Source organism: Heterocephalus glaber, unplaced genomic scaffold (genome assembly GCF_053883595.1).
Source record: "Heterocephalus glaber isolate CG9 unplaced genomic scaffold, H.glaber_assembly_v1.0 deba00001067, whole genome shotgun sequence".
NCBI classification, from domain to species: Eukaryota; Metazoa; Chordata; class Mammalia; order Rodentia; family Bathyergidae; genus Heterocephalus; species Heterocephalus glaber.
This window is the reverse complement of record NW_028258187.1, coordinates 5,019,606-5,033,575: the sequence shown is the minus strand read 5'-3', so window position 1 is coordinate 5,033,575 and position 13,970 is coordinate 5,019,606. Positions and strand designations below refer to the sequence as shown.

Here is a 13,970-nt window from a genome sequence, read left to right as displayed (position 1 = left end):
AGTTTGGGTTAAAACAGTTTAAACAGTTCAAAATCTCAAATACAGTGTCCTGAAATAAGAAATGACTCCGTAGTAGTTTAGTTTTGCAAAATGCAACTGTAGTGAGTGAAATCTGTTGGTCTAGATGGTTCTCAGAGAAGCTGCCACCCAGACCAGTGATGGTGAACCTTTCAGAGCTCTCAATGATAAGAAACAGCGGGCTGTGGCACAGTGAGTGCCGTGGATTTGCCACCACTGACCTAGAGGAACATACATGAGAGGGCATCTCCTCCGAACTGTGTGTTCCAGCTCCACTGTTAGACTCCCATGAAAACGTGTTTACTTCTTCAAATCAATGGTTTTGATGGACTTTGTATAAAAGAAGAGACAGACATGGGAATTATTTAATGCAGTGCATCTACATGAAAAAGCTATTGACAAAACTACCTCAGCTTGTCAACGAAATTATAAATCTGACAGTGTCTCTGCAACTTGAACATGAAGTTCAGAGAAAAGACACAGACTCAGATGTCTGGGACATGAATCTAACAAGTTAATACATGAACTGGCTCTTATAAAGGGCAGCCATGACAAAAATCAGGATGTTACTAGAACTGAAAATATATTTGTATTTGGAAGACTCCCAACACATTTCTAAAAAAGATGAAATCTGATTATGGATTCACAATAAAAGAAATAGAAATTCTTGCTCTTTGTTCATCTGAGCAAAAGCAGCCCATCAGATTCTGAGAAATTCTTACTGGTAACTGTTCTGTTTCTGGGACTCTATCAGTGTCACAAGTGAGGTCACTTTTAGGGTTCTGACTCAATTAATGTCATCTCTGATTAAAAACTAGAATTTCTGAATATGGTTCGAAGTGCTTCTTACCTTCCATCTTTCAGATTGCTGGACTTAGGCCAAACGGAGATACAATTCCCTTATTAGTGACCTGCAGATGTATATTAAAAAATGACTCATATAAGAATTACATTAAAATCCATAAATGTAAAATCTAGCCACACAATTTAAAATCTGCTGAATTAAACCAGGCAGAAGGGTTCCTCGTGGATAATAGTTGTTATTGCTACAGAAAGGGAACTAAGAATCCTGTTGCTACTTGTGATGGTTTTCAAGATTATTAAAAGTCTCAAGTCCCTGCCACAAGAGGGGGAAGCAAAGAGCAGAATTCTTAGGCCCTAGCATTGACCCCATCTGGACAAGGCATTCAGGCTCAGGAGCATCTCAACTGGCAGCTCCTTCTCAGCTGATTCCTCAAACATCTGTAAGACAATGTGCACACACTTCACAGTTCGCCTTTCAGCGTCCTCAGCATAAAAAGGAGAGTTACAGCTAAACTATGAATGATGACTCACTAAGACAAGTGTAAACTCAGTCAGTATGTCAAACCATAGACGCTCCAGAAGGCACAGTGTCAGGATTTAACAACACACACACACACACACACACACACACTCTCCACAAATGTGTCATACACATCTCCCCACTTCCTTCCACTTCTGAACTGACTTTGGGATTTCTCTTTCATGGCCTTCATAACTCTGTCTCTGGTTTTCTCAAATATTTATCAACATACACTAATTTCTGTTTTCCTGCCCAGACTACAACTATCTTAGGGGGAAAGCCATCTGGTTTTTCACAAATACATCTCGTGAATACAGAGAGTATGTAATGGTGATAAGCTTTTAATAAATGTGTAATGAAGGCATGATCTCCACGCAGGACATAAATGGAAATGGGGTTCAGCACTAAAAAACAGCAAGAAAGAAGTCATAAAATGGGGAGAAGTAGTGAAGAGTAGTTTTTTAAAAAGTGGGGTTAAAAATCATGACCTTAAGTTGGTAAGTTGCTGTAAGAAAAATAAAAGGTGATCATGCATGATAAGACTAATTCATTCAACAATACATTGAGGGTTTTCATAATTCTTTATGGTTTTGTTTCATTCCTGGGATTCAGGTTTAGCCAACAGTGTGCTGTGCTATAGTTAGGTCTAAGTTGAACTAAGAAACAATGATCTCTCAAAATGTAGGTAGTGTGTATTTATTTATATACTTATGCACAGCTGGTCTTCGCTACTCACAGAGTCCATACTTGTGCATTCCTCTACTTGCTAAAATGTATTTGTAACACAAAAATCAATGCTTCAGGTGTCTTTGAAGCTGTTTGCAGGCATGTGCCTGCATCTGAGACACCCCCAAAGCGTGTTCCTGGCTGAGGTCCCTGGGGACACTCTGTCCTGTTTCAGTTCTCAGGCTGTAAACAAGTGGGGGTTTTGGTGGGGCCCCAGCACTGTGCTTCTTGCATTGCTGTGCTTTTGTGGGTGACCTCACTATCTACAGTGGCCCTCAAGCACAGTGTTGAAGTGTTGCCTAGTGATTCCAGCCCAGAGGCTGATGGGCCATGCAGAGAAATCCTGCACATTAGGTAAGCCTTGTTCACATATGAATTATGGTGCTGTGTACCCTTAGCTCAGTATTAGCGAACCAAAGACTTGTAAACTAAATAAGGCATCCTGAAACCAAATGCCCATAAAACAAGGCCATACATCGATTCCTTGGTGAAGATCTTAGGAGGAGACTGGAAGGAACCTAACCCTGTGTTTCCCCTAAGAACACTGGTCCAATGTGCAGTACTTTAGTTTTGCTTCTACTTTATGGGACGTAACTACTCCAAGTAAAGAAGTTATCTGTATTTACTGCTGAATAACTTGTCACTTCAAGATAAAAATCTGAAACGGTACACCCAAAGTTTAAGCAAAAGGCTGATTTAAACACTGGTTAAAAAAGATTATAAAATTTAAAAAGATTACAAAGGAGCTGGGGTGTAGCTCAGTAGTAGAAGGCTTGCTCAGCATGTGTGAGGCCCTGGATTCCTTCTCTACAATAACAGTTATTAGCTACTATACTTGTTTTTTTTTTCTTTAGAAGGTGCTGGAGATTGAAAGGAAGGCATTACACATGCTCACCAAGAGCTCTCCCACTGAGCTACATCCACAGCCCAAGCCATGAGTTAATTTTTAACCGTGCAATAAAGCTTGGCTGGAAGCCAAAGCTTAAATTATACACAGTAATCAAAAGCATGAATTTATAACATCATATTAATATTTCTCACAATCTGAAGGGTAGTGAATGAGCTTTAAAAATCATTTTTGGTGACACACTATATCCAGATGCAACTCTGTACAGGCATTATAAGCAGAGTCTAACTGTAAACACTGTAATGAACCCTGGGGAAAGCAGAATGTCTAAGTTTTGCACTCTGAACAATAAGATAAACACCTTATGAATGTGATGGCTTAGGTTCCAAATTCATAAGAAGAGGAGTAAACATTCTATATTAATGTGAGAAGTCTCAGGGGCAAATTACTCTCATGGGAAAAGGCACGATAACAAAAACAATACAACTGAATTTGAATTTGCAAGCAAAAAGTATAGGTCAGTGGTGGTGAACCTATGGCACGGATGTTATTTGTTTTTCTTTTAAGACAAAAGATGTTGATGTATGAGTTGTTTTTTCAAAACTAAAACCTCAGTATTCTTAATTGCATTGCTGGCTCTTTGTGATAAATAAGTGGACTTTGGATGGCAGTCTGGGCACTTGTCTCTAAAAGGTTCGCCATCACTGGTATAGGTTTATAATGAAGACTGTGGCACTTTATAAGTCAAGGGGACTAGGGCATTTGCACCCAGTTTTGAAACTGATACCCCGTTTCAGACATCAAACATCTCCAATAGAGTAATGTTATCAATCACCATTACCAAGTCTGACTCCCACAAAGAAATGATCTCTAGGAATTTGCGGTTTATCATTCTCATGCATTTTAGTTGTTTTCTTTTTCTTTTTTTTTTTTTTTTTGGTACCAGGTATTGAACTAGGGTCCTTGCACTTGTGAGGCAGGTGGTGGAACCACTGAGCTAAATTCCCAGCCTCTCATGCATTTTAAAAGTATGCTTTCTTATAGATCACCTCATTAAAAAACAACTTTTATAATTCTAATAGGAAAAAAATCTTGTAAGGATTCAAACCCTTAAATGTTTATATTTTAAAACTTACCACAGATTTCAGCCCTAAATTACCTTAGCTTGCTAAGGTACAAAGAAGGAACACTACTTGTTTAATACGTGAAGACACGTGAAATGAACATCAAGTTCTTGTGCAGTCAACTAATCGCTGTGCTGTCATGAATACCAGTGAGAGATTTCAAAGACTTCATTTAGAGACATAATGTAAACTTGTAAGAAACAACTGCCACTTTCTAAATGCCAATAAAAATATTCTCATGCTGGCTGATCTTATGTTTAAATACAAATTAAATTTAAAGCATATATACTGCCTTACTACCTTAATTTTGTGAAAACGATTTATAAGTAGTGAAGCCCCACAGTCCAGTGCCTTGCAAGGCCTTTCTGTGGAGCTCATGGGTGTGACTCCGGAATGTGGCTGTGAAGGAAGCTGTGGTTTATTGAGGATCATGCTTTGGTCTGTGAATTAAGCCCCGGTGCAATGAGTTCCCTGTAAAATATGCCAGGGATCTTAATCTTTAAGGGAGACAGATAAATATCTGAGAGAATAACTTCCCTTGGAAGGGACTGGTCCTTACCTGGCCATGCTCTGTCCTAGCCCCAGTGCTAAGCCAGTGGCTGCAGAGGAAAGAAAAAAAGTGTTAGCCACAACTTCTGAGAAAGCACCTGCCTCGCTTGCTCAACCTGCGCGAGCTTCAACAAATGTATTCGCCACCAGCAACAGAGCCTTAAATATGCTTTATTTTAATGGATATTTCATGTAATTTTAGACTTACACCAATTTTGACAGAAATGTAAGAGTGCTCATAACCTAGTAATTTTCAATTTAATAAGCAAACTGAGTTAGAATTACATTTCCATTTAATTATGTTAACATAAACTGCTGGGACTGCATTCATTTTATGAATCAATCCTGGTTATAAAATCTACAAATGCTATCATTTACTGCAACTTAATTATAGCATCATTATAACAAATTATGACCTTTTGATTGTTGGAGTTCTATAAAAAAGTTAAAAATACAGGATTATTCTGTTCTGTAGCAGGGCTCCAAGGAAACAGAAAAAGCCCTTGGTGATCAATTTGGACCATGAGCTGAAAATACTCCCCACCTATTTCTTTCAGTTATAACAATCACAATTCTGGCTGAAAACAACTCAACAACATTGAAAATGCAGAGATCTTTTACTACTTCACTAATGTCATTTACTATTTCAAGAGCCATAATTTTGAGTATCTGTATACTTTTTAGGCACATGACATGCACTACTTCCCTTCCTCATCAAACCCTGGAAGGTTATTCTCATGTCCAGTGGCAGAAATGAGGGTCTGAAGGGTAGGTGACTCACCCACATGTGGTTCCTGGTGCTCTGCTATAGCAGGCAGGAAGCTCACAGGGCAAGGTCCTCTCCGAGACTTCCATCTGTTCCCTAGCCTTGGTGGCACTAAGGCTGGGAACAGTGTCTATGTTAAAGGACCTGGCAGGCCAGATTCCACCACTGATGTGGGAGCGGACACTCACTGGTATTAGTGAATGACATCTGGATTCATTACCACCTGGAAACAAATTATTCCCTTAGTTCCACTGACAGCTTGACCAAGATATTTCCCTTCTGTGATGGATTATGCCTTGGGCTTTAAACATTTAAAAATATCAAATGCGTATCTCAGTTTAAAAAAACCCACAAAAATGAAAAGGGCTAGAAACAACAGTCACTTGTTCCTCTATCCTGACTCCAAAACTCTGTCCAGAAAAAACACTGTTCACTCATAGTCTTTTCCTGGTCCAAAATATAATGCTGTATTTTCAAAAAATTCTGTTATTTTGTAATTAATTGATTTTTAGATATTAAGGATTGATTTTTTGTGTGATAAGTTTAGCTCTTTTATAGCTCCCAACCCTTTACTTCAAAATATAATACCACTTTGATAAACCAGTTATGAATAAAATATTATTATTATAACTATGTCGATACTTTTTGCTGCTGCATTTTTCTTTTGTTTCTCTGAAAGCTGACATTTGTTTTGCTTTCTTTTTTGGCTTTCTTAAGTACCCACCAGCTTATTTTATGAGAGGTGTCACATCCTTAACACTGTTTTCAAATATTAAAAGAAAACCTTCTGAAATGTTATCTGTCCCCCATGCCATCCTCTCTTTGGTCCCCAGGAATCTCTCGCCCAACATGCCCTGTCCAGACCTGTCCTGGAACTTTCTTTGTCCTCACGGCATACACGTGTCCTTTCTATCTTTTGCTGGACCTCATTTCCTGTAACTGCAGATTCTCAGTCCTCTGTTTATAGCAGCTCTCAGATTCTGGATACAAATCCTTTGTGAGGTATGTGGCTTACAAATATTTCCCCCTAGCCTGTGGCTTCTTTTCTTCCTCTTATAAGGGTTCTTTGCAGAAGAACTGGTTTGATTTTGTAGAAAAGACCACCTTTCTTCCATTGACTTGTTTTTGCACCTTTGTAAGAAATCCACTGGCCATGCTTGTGTGGGTCTGTTTGTGTGGCCATACTTGTGTGGGTTCACTATTCTTTTCCATTGATTTGTGTGGCTAACACTGCCAATTACCACATGGTATGGGAGAATATATATATATGTATATTGTGTGTGTGTGTTTATGTGTGTACACAGTCTTGTAATCTAGCAGCATGACTCCTACCACGTTATTCTCTTTTAAAAATGGTTCTAGTTATTCTACTTCCTTTGCTTTTTCATATAGTCTTTAAAATAATCTTGCCTACATCTATTTAAAAAACTTGCTAGGATTTTGATAGGAATTGCTTGCTTTAAAGCCAGAATATCAATTTGGGAAGAAGTGACATCTTTACTGTGTTGAATTTTCCAAACCCATGAACATAGAATGTCTCTTCACATTTTTAAAATCTTTGATTTTTTCATCCTTTTTATCTCCTATTTTATCTTTCATCCCTTCTACTAATTTTTCCCAAAATTTATGAAGAGAAAATTTAAATACTCAGTAAAGTTGAAGGAATGTTAGAATGATATATCCACTAGCTAGGTTCTATCATTACCATTTTACTACACTTAGTTTTAAGATATGTATCAATCTCTTTTAATGATATCTTTTGAGGAACAGGTACCTCTCTTTGTGGATGATTGTTTTGGTCTCTAACTGGAGGCTTTTCTCAAGTATCTGGTGATCTTTAGTTATCCATTCAATTCTCAAAGGTATATAAATCGGATCAGAAGAGTAACGGACAGGTTTATGCACAGGATGATTACACAATTTTCCCTTCACAAGAGAACCTCCAATGGTTATCATCTGTGGTCTTCTTTGTTTTTTTTTCCCCAGATTGGTGTACTTGATAAGCGAGAACTACCATTTCTGCTCGATGTCCCACTCTGCTTTTACAACTTCAGCTTTTACAAGGGAGGGAGGGGTAAACTGGCATCCCCTAGGCAAGAAGACATGGAAACTGACACTCTATCTGCTGCAGTGGCTACAACACTGCAAGCACTTTCGTCCTCTAGAAATTGGTTGAAATCTCTAATCTGCTGGATTATCCTATCCTTATTTGTCACTGTGTTTGTGAAGGGGTCACTGGTGAACTTCCATGGGAAGTTCCAGGAAGAGGAGTGGGAAGAAATAGGAATCACAGTGCCAGAGTGAGGTATGGAAGAGGGAGATGTGAGAAAGCAGACTGAGTACACTATACTCTACCCTTTCTAGAAGTTAGGCTTTCACGGAGAGGGAGAGGGTGAGGTGGAGGGACAGGGAGGGACAGGAGTGGGACTATAGTAGGGTTGTAGGAAATTAAAAGAAGAGACTGAAAAATAGTAGATAGCGACAGAAGATCTTAGAAAGAAACCAAGCTTTTCAAGTAGAAAGATAGGTGTCAGAGTTGGCTTTGGACAAAAGAGAAAGCATTTCTCCTAAGTCTCAGAAAAAGGGGTGTGAAGAAAGGCGTATCTGGCTAACAGCAGTCCTAATGCATCTAAGGAACAAGGCTAGTGAATGGCAGGGAAGAAAAAAGGTGGAAGCACATTAGGTGATGGTAAGAAAGTGATACTGCAGAGCTAAGAATTTCAGAGCTACCGCAGTCGTCCTGCACAATGGTTACTCCAGGGCAGTCAGTAGGATGAGCGTCCCTCAGGTGGCATGGAGGCGAGAATGTTGGAGTCAAGGAGGAAAATAATTGTGGTGAGTGTGAGCACATATGGCTCCTTCCAAGCCTCCCCTGTGCTGCTGACTATGGGACACCACCTAACACTTCCCGAGCCCTAACTGGAGGCCAGACAGTGCTCATTAATCTGTAAACCACCCCAGAGGTAGATAACAACCCCATTTTGCAAACAGAGAAACAGGCTCTGACAGATTAAATGACTTGTCAAAGATTTCATAACCAAGTAGACCTGGAATTCAAACTTAAGTATGCAGGTTTGAAAGTCTACGTGCATTCCAATCACTAAATGTGTGTGTGTTTGTGTGTGTGTGTGTGTTTGTACCAGGGATCGAACTTGGGACCTTGCGCTTGCGAGGCGGAACCGCTGAGCTAAATCCCAGGCCCAATGTGTTGTTACTAAATAGGACAGGAGGACTAATTCAGGTGTCGTAAGCCTCTGTGAATGGGGCGAATGAAAAGGGGTGGTGGTACTATGAATCTCAAACTAAGAAACATCTTACTCCTTTACCCCAGGATAAAAGGGGAGCGATCTGGATGGAGCAATGAGGTGTGGGAGGAAAATGTCAGCCCCTGTGCATATCTTACAGGACTGACAGAGGGCTGGGGGCACCTGGTTTGGGTAGCCTGTCTCATTCTTCCAGCAGATTTGGGTGCCTCCTCCTCTGCACATATCTCCCTTACAGGCACTGCAATCATATATTGTAGGTGTTTATTTCTCCTGATCATAAATCAGAGATGCCTGCAGAAGGGACACTGATAATAAGCGTACTTGTAGTAGTAGTGGTACCTGTAGAAAATATGGTAGCAGTAGTATTAGACACAGCAGTATAAAAACACTGCCAGCACCAGTGAATGTTACATATGTGCTGGGTACCATCCCATCTCAAATCTTATGAGGAGTTTATGAAAATATGCTATTGCTATTCAGGATCGCTGTGTGGTTTGGATCTGGAATGTCTGTCCAAAGCCTCATGTGCCTGGAGGTTTGGAATGTGATTGGATCATGGAGGCACTGAACTCATCAGTAGATAGATTAATCACAGATGATTTCAGTGCTGGATGTACTGTTGGGAGGTGGGGCCTGGTAGGAAGAGCTGTGGCCCTGGGAATGTGACTCTTCCCTTCTCTCTCTTCTTCCTGGCCAACAGGAAGTGAGCAGCTGAGCTCACAGGCAGCTCCTTCTACCATGCTGCTTCTGCGTTTGATCCTACCCACCATAAACTGAGGCTTCTGAAATGTGAGTCAAAATACAAATCTTCTCCTTGAAGTTTTGAGTGTGAGGTATTTTGTCCAGTGATAAAAAAGTAACTAAGACAGACTTTGGTACCAGAAAAGTAGTATTGTTGCTATGACTATCCAATCATGTAGTTCAAAAGGCTTTGGCATTGGTTTGTGAGAGGAGTTTGGAAATGTGGGCTAGAGAAGCCCTAGAATGCTGTAAATCAAGCTGGATGGGAGAAGATTCTGGTCAGAGACTCAGAAGATGAAAACACTAACAGAAATGCAGATAGTTAAAAGCCAGGCTCAGGAGGTTACAGTTGAGGGTAAGGACTCCATTGGCATTTGGACTTGAGATCATGTATGGCAGAAAATTTGTCTACATTTTGCTCATGTCCTGAGACTTTCTGGGAGACTGAATTTAAAGGCAGTATACTAATTAACCCAGCAGAAGAAATTTCAAGGCAGCCCAACATTCAGGCTGTGGCATGAATACTATTCACTGCTTTTAAAATATATACTATGAGAATCAGAAGCAAAAATCCCATTTGAAAAAAAAAAAATTCAGTTTAGCAGAAAGAGCACCTGCAGAGTTGGGAGACAGGAGAGAGTGACTGCTGAAAAGACCAGCACTAAAAAGAAGTCAAATATTGTACATCAGGACAATAGTAAAGATGCACTGAGGGAATCTCAGGAATGAGCAAGATTCCACAATACACAGGCTCAAAGGTATAAAATGGTGTAGATAAACTACAGTGAAAGATATTCTTTTAAGAAGGAAGGCCCAAGGCAGTCTTCTCCAGAAGAGCTGCCTAGAGAATTTGTTCTTTGAGACTTATTTCACAGTGCTCAGCCATCCAGGCACTCAGAGGTAGCTGCAGTCATGATCCAAAAGGCCTGGGAACTGCTCAAACTGGTGGCAGACTTCATTGTTATCCCCATGGTGCTGGTTTTATGGACATGCAGAATGTAAGAGTTGTGGAGTTGTGAAGGCTTCCATCCAGATTTCATAAGAAAGCCTAGAAGACCAGATAGTGTCCCCAAGAGGACAGACAGTGCATGAAGCTATGAGAATGAAGGTGAAAGTGCAGTGGAGACTCTAGGAAGTTTAAGAAGTCTGGAATTCAGAACACTTGAGGAAAGTCTCAGGCACCGAGCAAAGCCAGCCCAAGAAAAAGACAATGAGGGCCAGAACCAGCAATACTGCAGGGAAGGCTAAGCTTCAGCTCACATCTCACCACAACTTTCCCTGAGTGCTACAGGATTTAATGTTTCCCCTCCTAGATTTCAGCCTTTCTTTGGTCAAATTTCTATCTGCCTATTTCTCCTTTTCAAAATGAGAATGTATACCTTGCACCATTGTATGTGGTTAGTATTTAACTTTCTGATTTTTACAGGGACTCACAGCTAAAAGTTTGCCCTGTGTCTCAGAGGAGACTTTGGGCTTGCACTTTCCAGCAATGTGGATACTTTTGACAACCTTCAGATGTGGATGAAATGCATTTTGCATAAAGAGATACACAGGAGTCTTTGGGGGCCAGGAGCAGAATGTTCTGGTTTGGATCTGGAATGTCTGCTCAGGGCCTCATGTGTTCAGAGGCAGGGCTTCTGGAAGATAATTGAATCATGAGGGTACTGTATTCATCAGTGGATTGATACACAGATGAGTTTAGAATTGGATGTACTGTTGGGAATTAGGGCCTGGTAGGAAGAGGTATGTCACTGATGGCATAACTTGGAAGGGTTTATCTCCTTCCCTGGTTCCTCCTTTCTCTCTCTGCCTCTTAATTAACATAAAGTGAGTAGCTTTCCTCCCCAGCAGGCCCTTTCATCATGCAGATTCTGTGTCTGATCCTGCCAGTCATTGACTGAAAATTCTGAAATATGAGCCAAAATAAATCCCTCCTCTTTTAATCCTGGGTATCAGGTATTTTGTCCCAGGGACAAAAAAAGTGACTAAGGCACAATGTTAGCAAGTACTAGTATCAGAATTTGAATCTATACCTTGTATTCTTAACCACACTCTTTTTGCTGCCTTCAGTTTAGTATGTATCAGGCTTGTTTTGGCAAAAAGAGGTGGTTTTCTAGTTTCTTTTATGCACCCAAAACCTAGCATAGCACTGAGAATAAGTTACTTATTTACTTTGTAGTAAAAAAATAAGCAAATGCAAATACAAAGGTATTTTGCTCCATACCTTTGAGTGGTCCTAAAAGCAAGTCTAGTTTACATACAGGTAGAGAAAGAAAATGTGCACTGAGAGAGAATGGAGTTGGAGGGATGTTTATTTTCATTCACTTACAATGGAATCAAGATTCCAGAAGAGGTTCACAGGAAGACTCACAGTGAAAGAGATACTGGAGAGCAGGGAGCACAGAACAGTTTGAAACTGATCCACTGCAGAGAATGGCTGGGCCCAGAGGCACAAGGGATGGTCTGTCCTCACAACTCAGAGGGGCTGAAAGTGGCTGCCAAGTTCAGTCTTCCTGTAGGGTGCAGATGCAGTTCAGCATGTCTAGGAAGTAAGCCCACACAGACTATGTCATCTATTCCTCACCTGCTGAGAGCAAGACCACCATCCTGACCAAGCTCTCGCCACAGTGGTCTCTCAAGGAGAAAAGCTATCGCAGGTAAGTGTAGGGTAAAAGGTATTCACACCATTTTCATCATTTGTAAAGAGATTTACTGGATAGCACTCTTCTAAATGGGGCATCATTGAAAAGTGGAATTTACTATGGAAGTGGTATATAATCTTTTATACTAAATACTTTCCCTCTACACCTCAAATATTTTATTATTCAGACTTGTAAGTATACAGAAATATACAAAAAAGAAAGAAGAGAGAGAGAGAGAAAGAAAGAAAGAAAGAAAGAAAGAAAGAAAGAAAGAAAGAAAGAAAGAAAGAAAGAAAGAAAGAAAGAAAGAAAGAAAGGCTCAGGTAGAAATATAACCCAAACTCCCAACCCAATAGCTTATACAGGGTTTCATAGATCCAGTAGTGAAAATGAAAATCAGGACAAGATGATATGCATTAAGAAGCCACATAACTAACAAGTAGGTCTTGTAGCAACCTCAGCTGAGAGTGGCAACTGATGAAGCCACACATGTCTCTGTAGAAATTCACAGGGGTTTCATTCACCCCGAGTAAACAAATAAACAAAAACAAACCAAAACCTTAAGTGGCTTTTTACTACTTCTGGGAGAAAGAATCCTTAACATGACTTCCCAGTCTTAGCACATACTTTACTCTTCCTTCACATTCTGTGCCCAACTTGCTTTTCCAGTCTTTTACTTTCTTGAATGCAGAACATGTTTTTTTCCTTTGCTTGAAAAGCTCTTCTCATCACAGATTCTCTTCATCCCTACAGATCTCATGGCTTTTGACTCCCTGTCTAGTTTAAATTCATTTTGAACAAGATTTACTTAGCTCAGTAATATGAGTGCTTTTATTTATTCGTGTTTTTTGGCAATCCTGGGGATTGAACTCAGGGTCTTGCACAAGCTAGGCAAGCACACTACCCCTGTGCTACATCCCCAGCCTGTAGCGATGCGTGTATGTGCTAATGCATGATCATATGTTTCAGTGTGTGCTGAATAATGTCTGTTACTTCTGTCAGGCTATGCGTACCATGAGAACAGGCATCATGAGTGTTCTGGACACTGTAGAGTACCCAGCACCCAGCACCTAGTACACCTTACAAATCTCCTCTGATTGAGTGGTTAAGGAATGACTGGGGGGATGGGACAGTGCCATCAACAACAACCATCAAGTTATCACCCATGAACGCAAAAGGATGAAGGCATGGGGCTGGGCGATCTTTGAACATTCTTGTGGGGTTCTATGTTCTCAGGGCAGATGAGGATGGTAAAGATATTCTTCATTTGGTTGAGTTTTCCATGAAGTCAACTCTAAAATTATGTTCAAGAGGTTTTCAAAAACTTCATTTCTTTTACTAAACAAATAAATATGCAGAAGCTTGAGACTGGTGTGGACGCTAAAGAGAAAGAACCATGTTTGGATACAGGCTCTGGCACTTGGCAGTTAGGTGGCTGAAAACAAATTATTCTTATTTTCTAAGTCTCAGTGCTTCCTCAAGTATAAAAAAAAATTAATTTCTTTCAGTACTGGGAAGCTTATATAAGACTAAGATTCTGGCACATGGCAGATGTTTAAAATAAATGTTAATTTTCTTCGCCCAGTTGTACACTGTGGGATACAGTAATATGTGAACTTTTGTTCTGTGAGTTTTTGTGGGGAACAACTACGTTCGATTCCTAAATGTCTGTAAAAAAATTAGTGCTAATGAGTACTACTTAGAGGATTCCCTCACAGTTTAATTGTTACAAAATGCACAATAAGTGCTTAGTATATTTGGTTTTTAATAGACTTTTGGTTGATTGGAGTTAGGCTTTAGGAAAGGCAAATTAAGTGGGGACATCTACCCACTATGCCGACTTCAGGGAGGAATTAAAAACAGCAACATAGTGACACATCTGAAAATGCTCTGAAAAATAAAATATACTGTACAATACATAAAGTGTCACCATCATTATTTTGGAATGTTTTATACATAGTGTAATA

The 13,970-nt window shown here is 40.0% G+C and overlaps 1 protein-coding gene across 2 annotated transcripts in view; it reads right to left on the bottom strand.

The window, feature by feature from the left end:
• Gpatch2 (G-patch domain containing 2) overlaps window positions 1-13,970 on the bottom strand; it is a 171,754-nt gene that overhangs the window by 44,705 nt on the left and 113,079 nt on the right. For both annotated transcript variants that reach the window (XM_004867387.3, XM_021246418.2), the window contains exon 7: window positions 4,599-4,638. In XM_004867387.3, coding sequence (XP_004867444.1) covers window positions 4,599-4,638 — 40 coding nt within the window. The remainder of the gene's footprint in view (window positions 1-4,598; window positions 4,639-13,970) is intronic.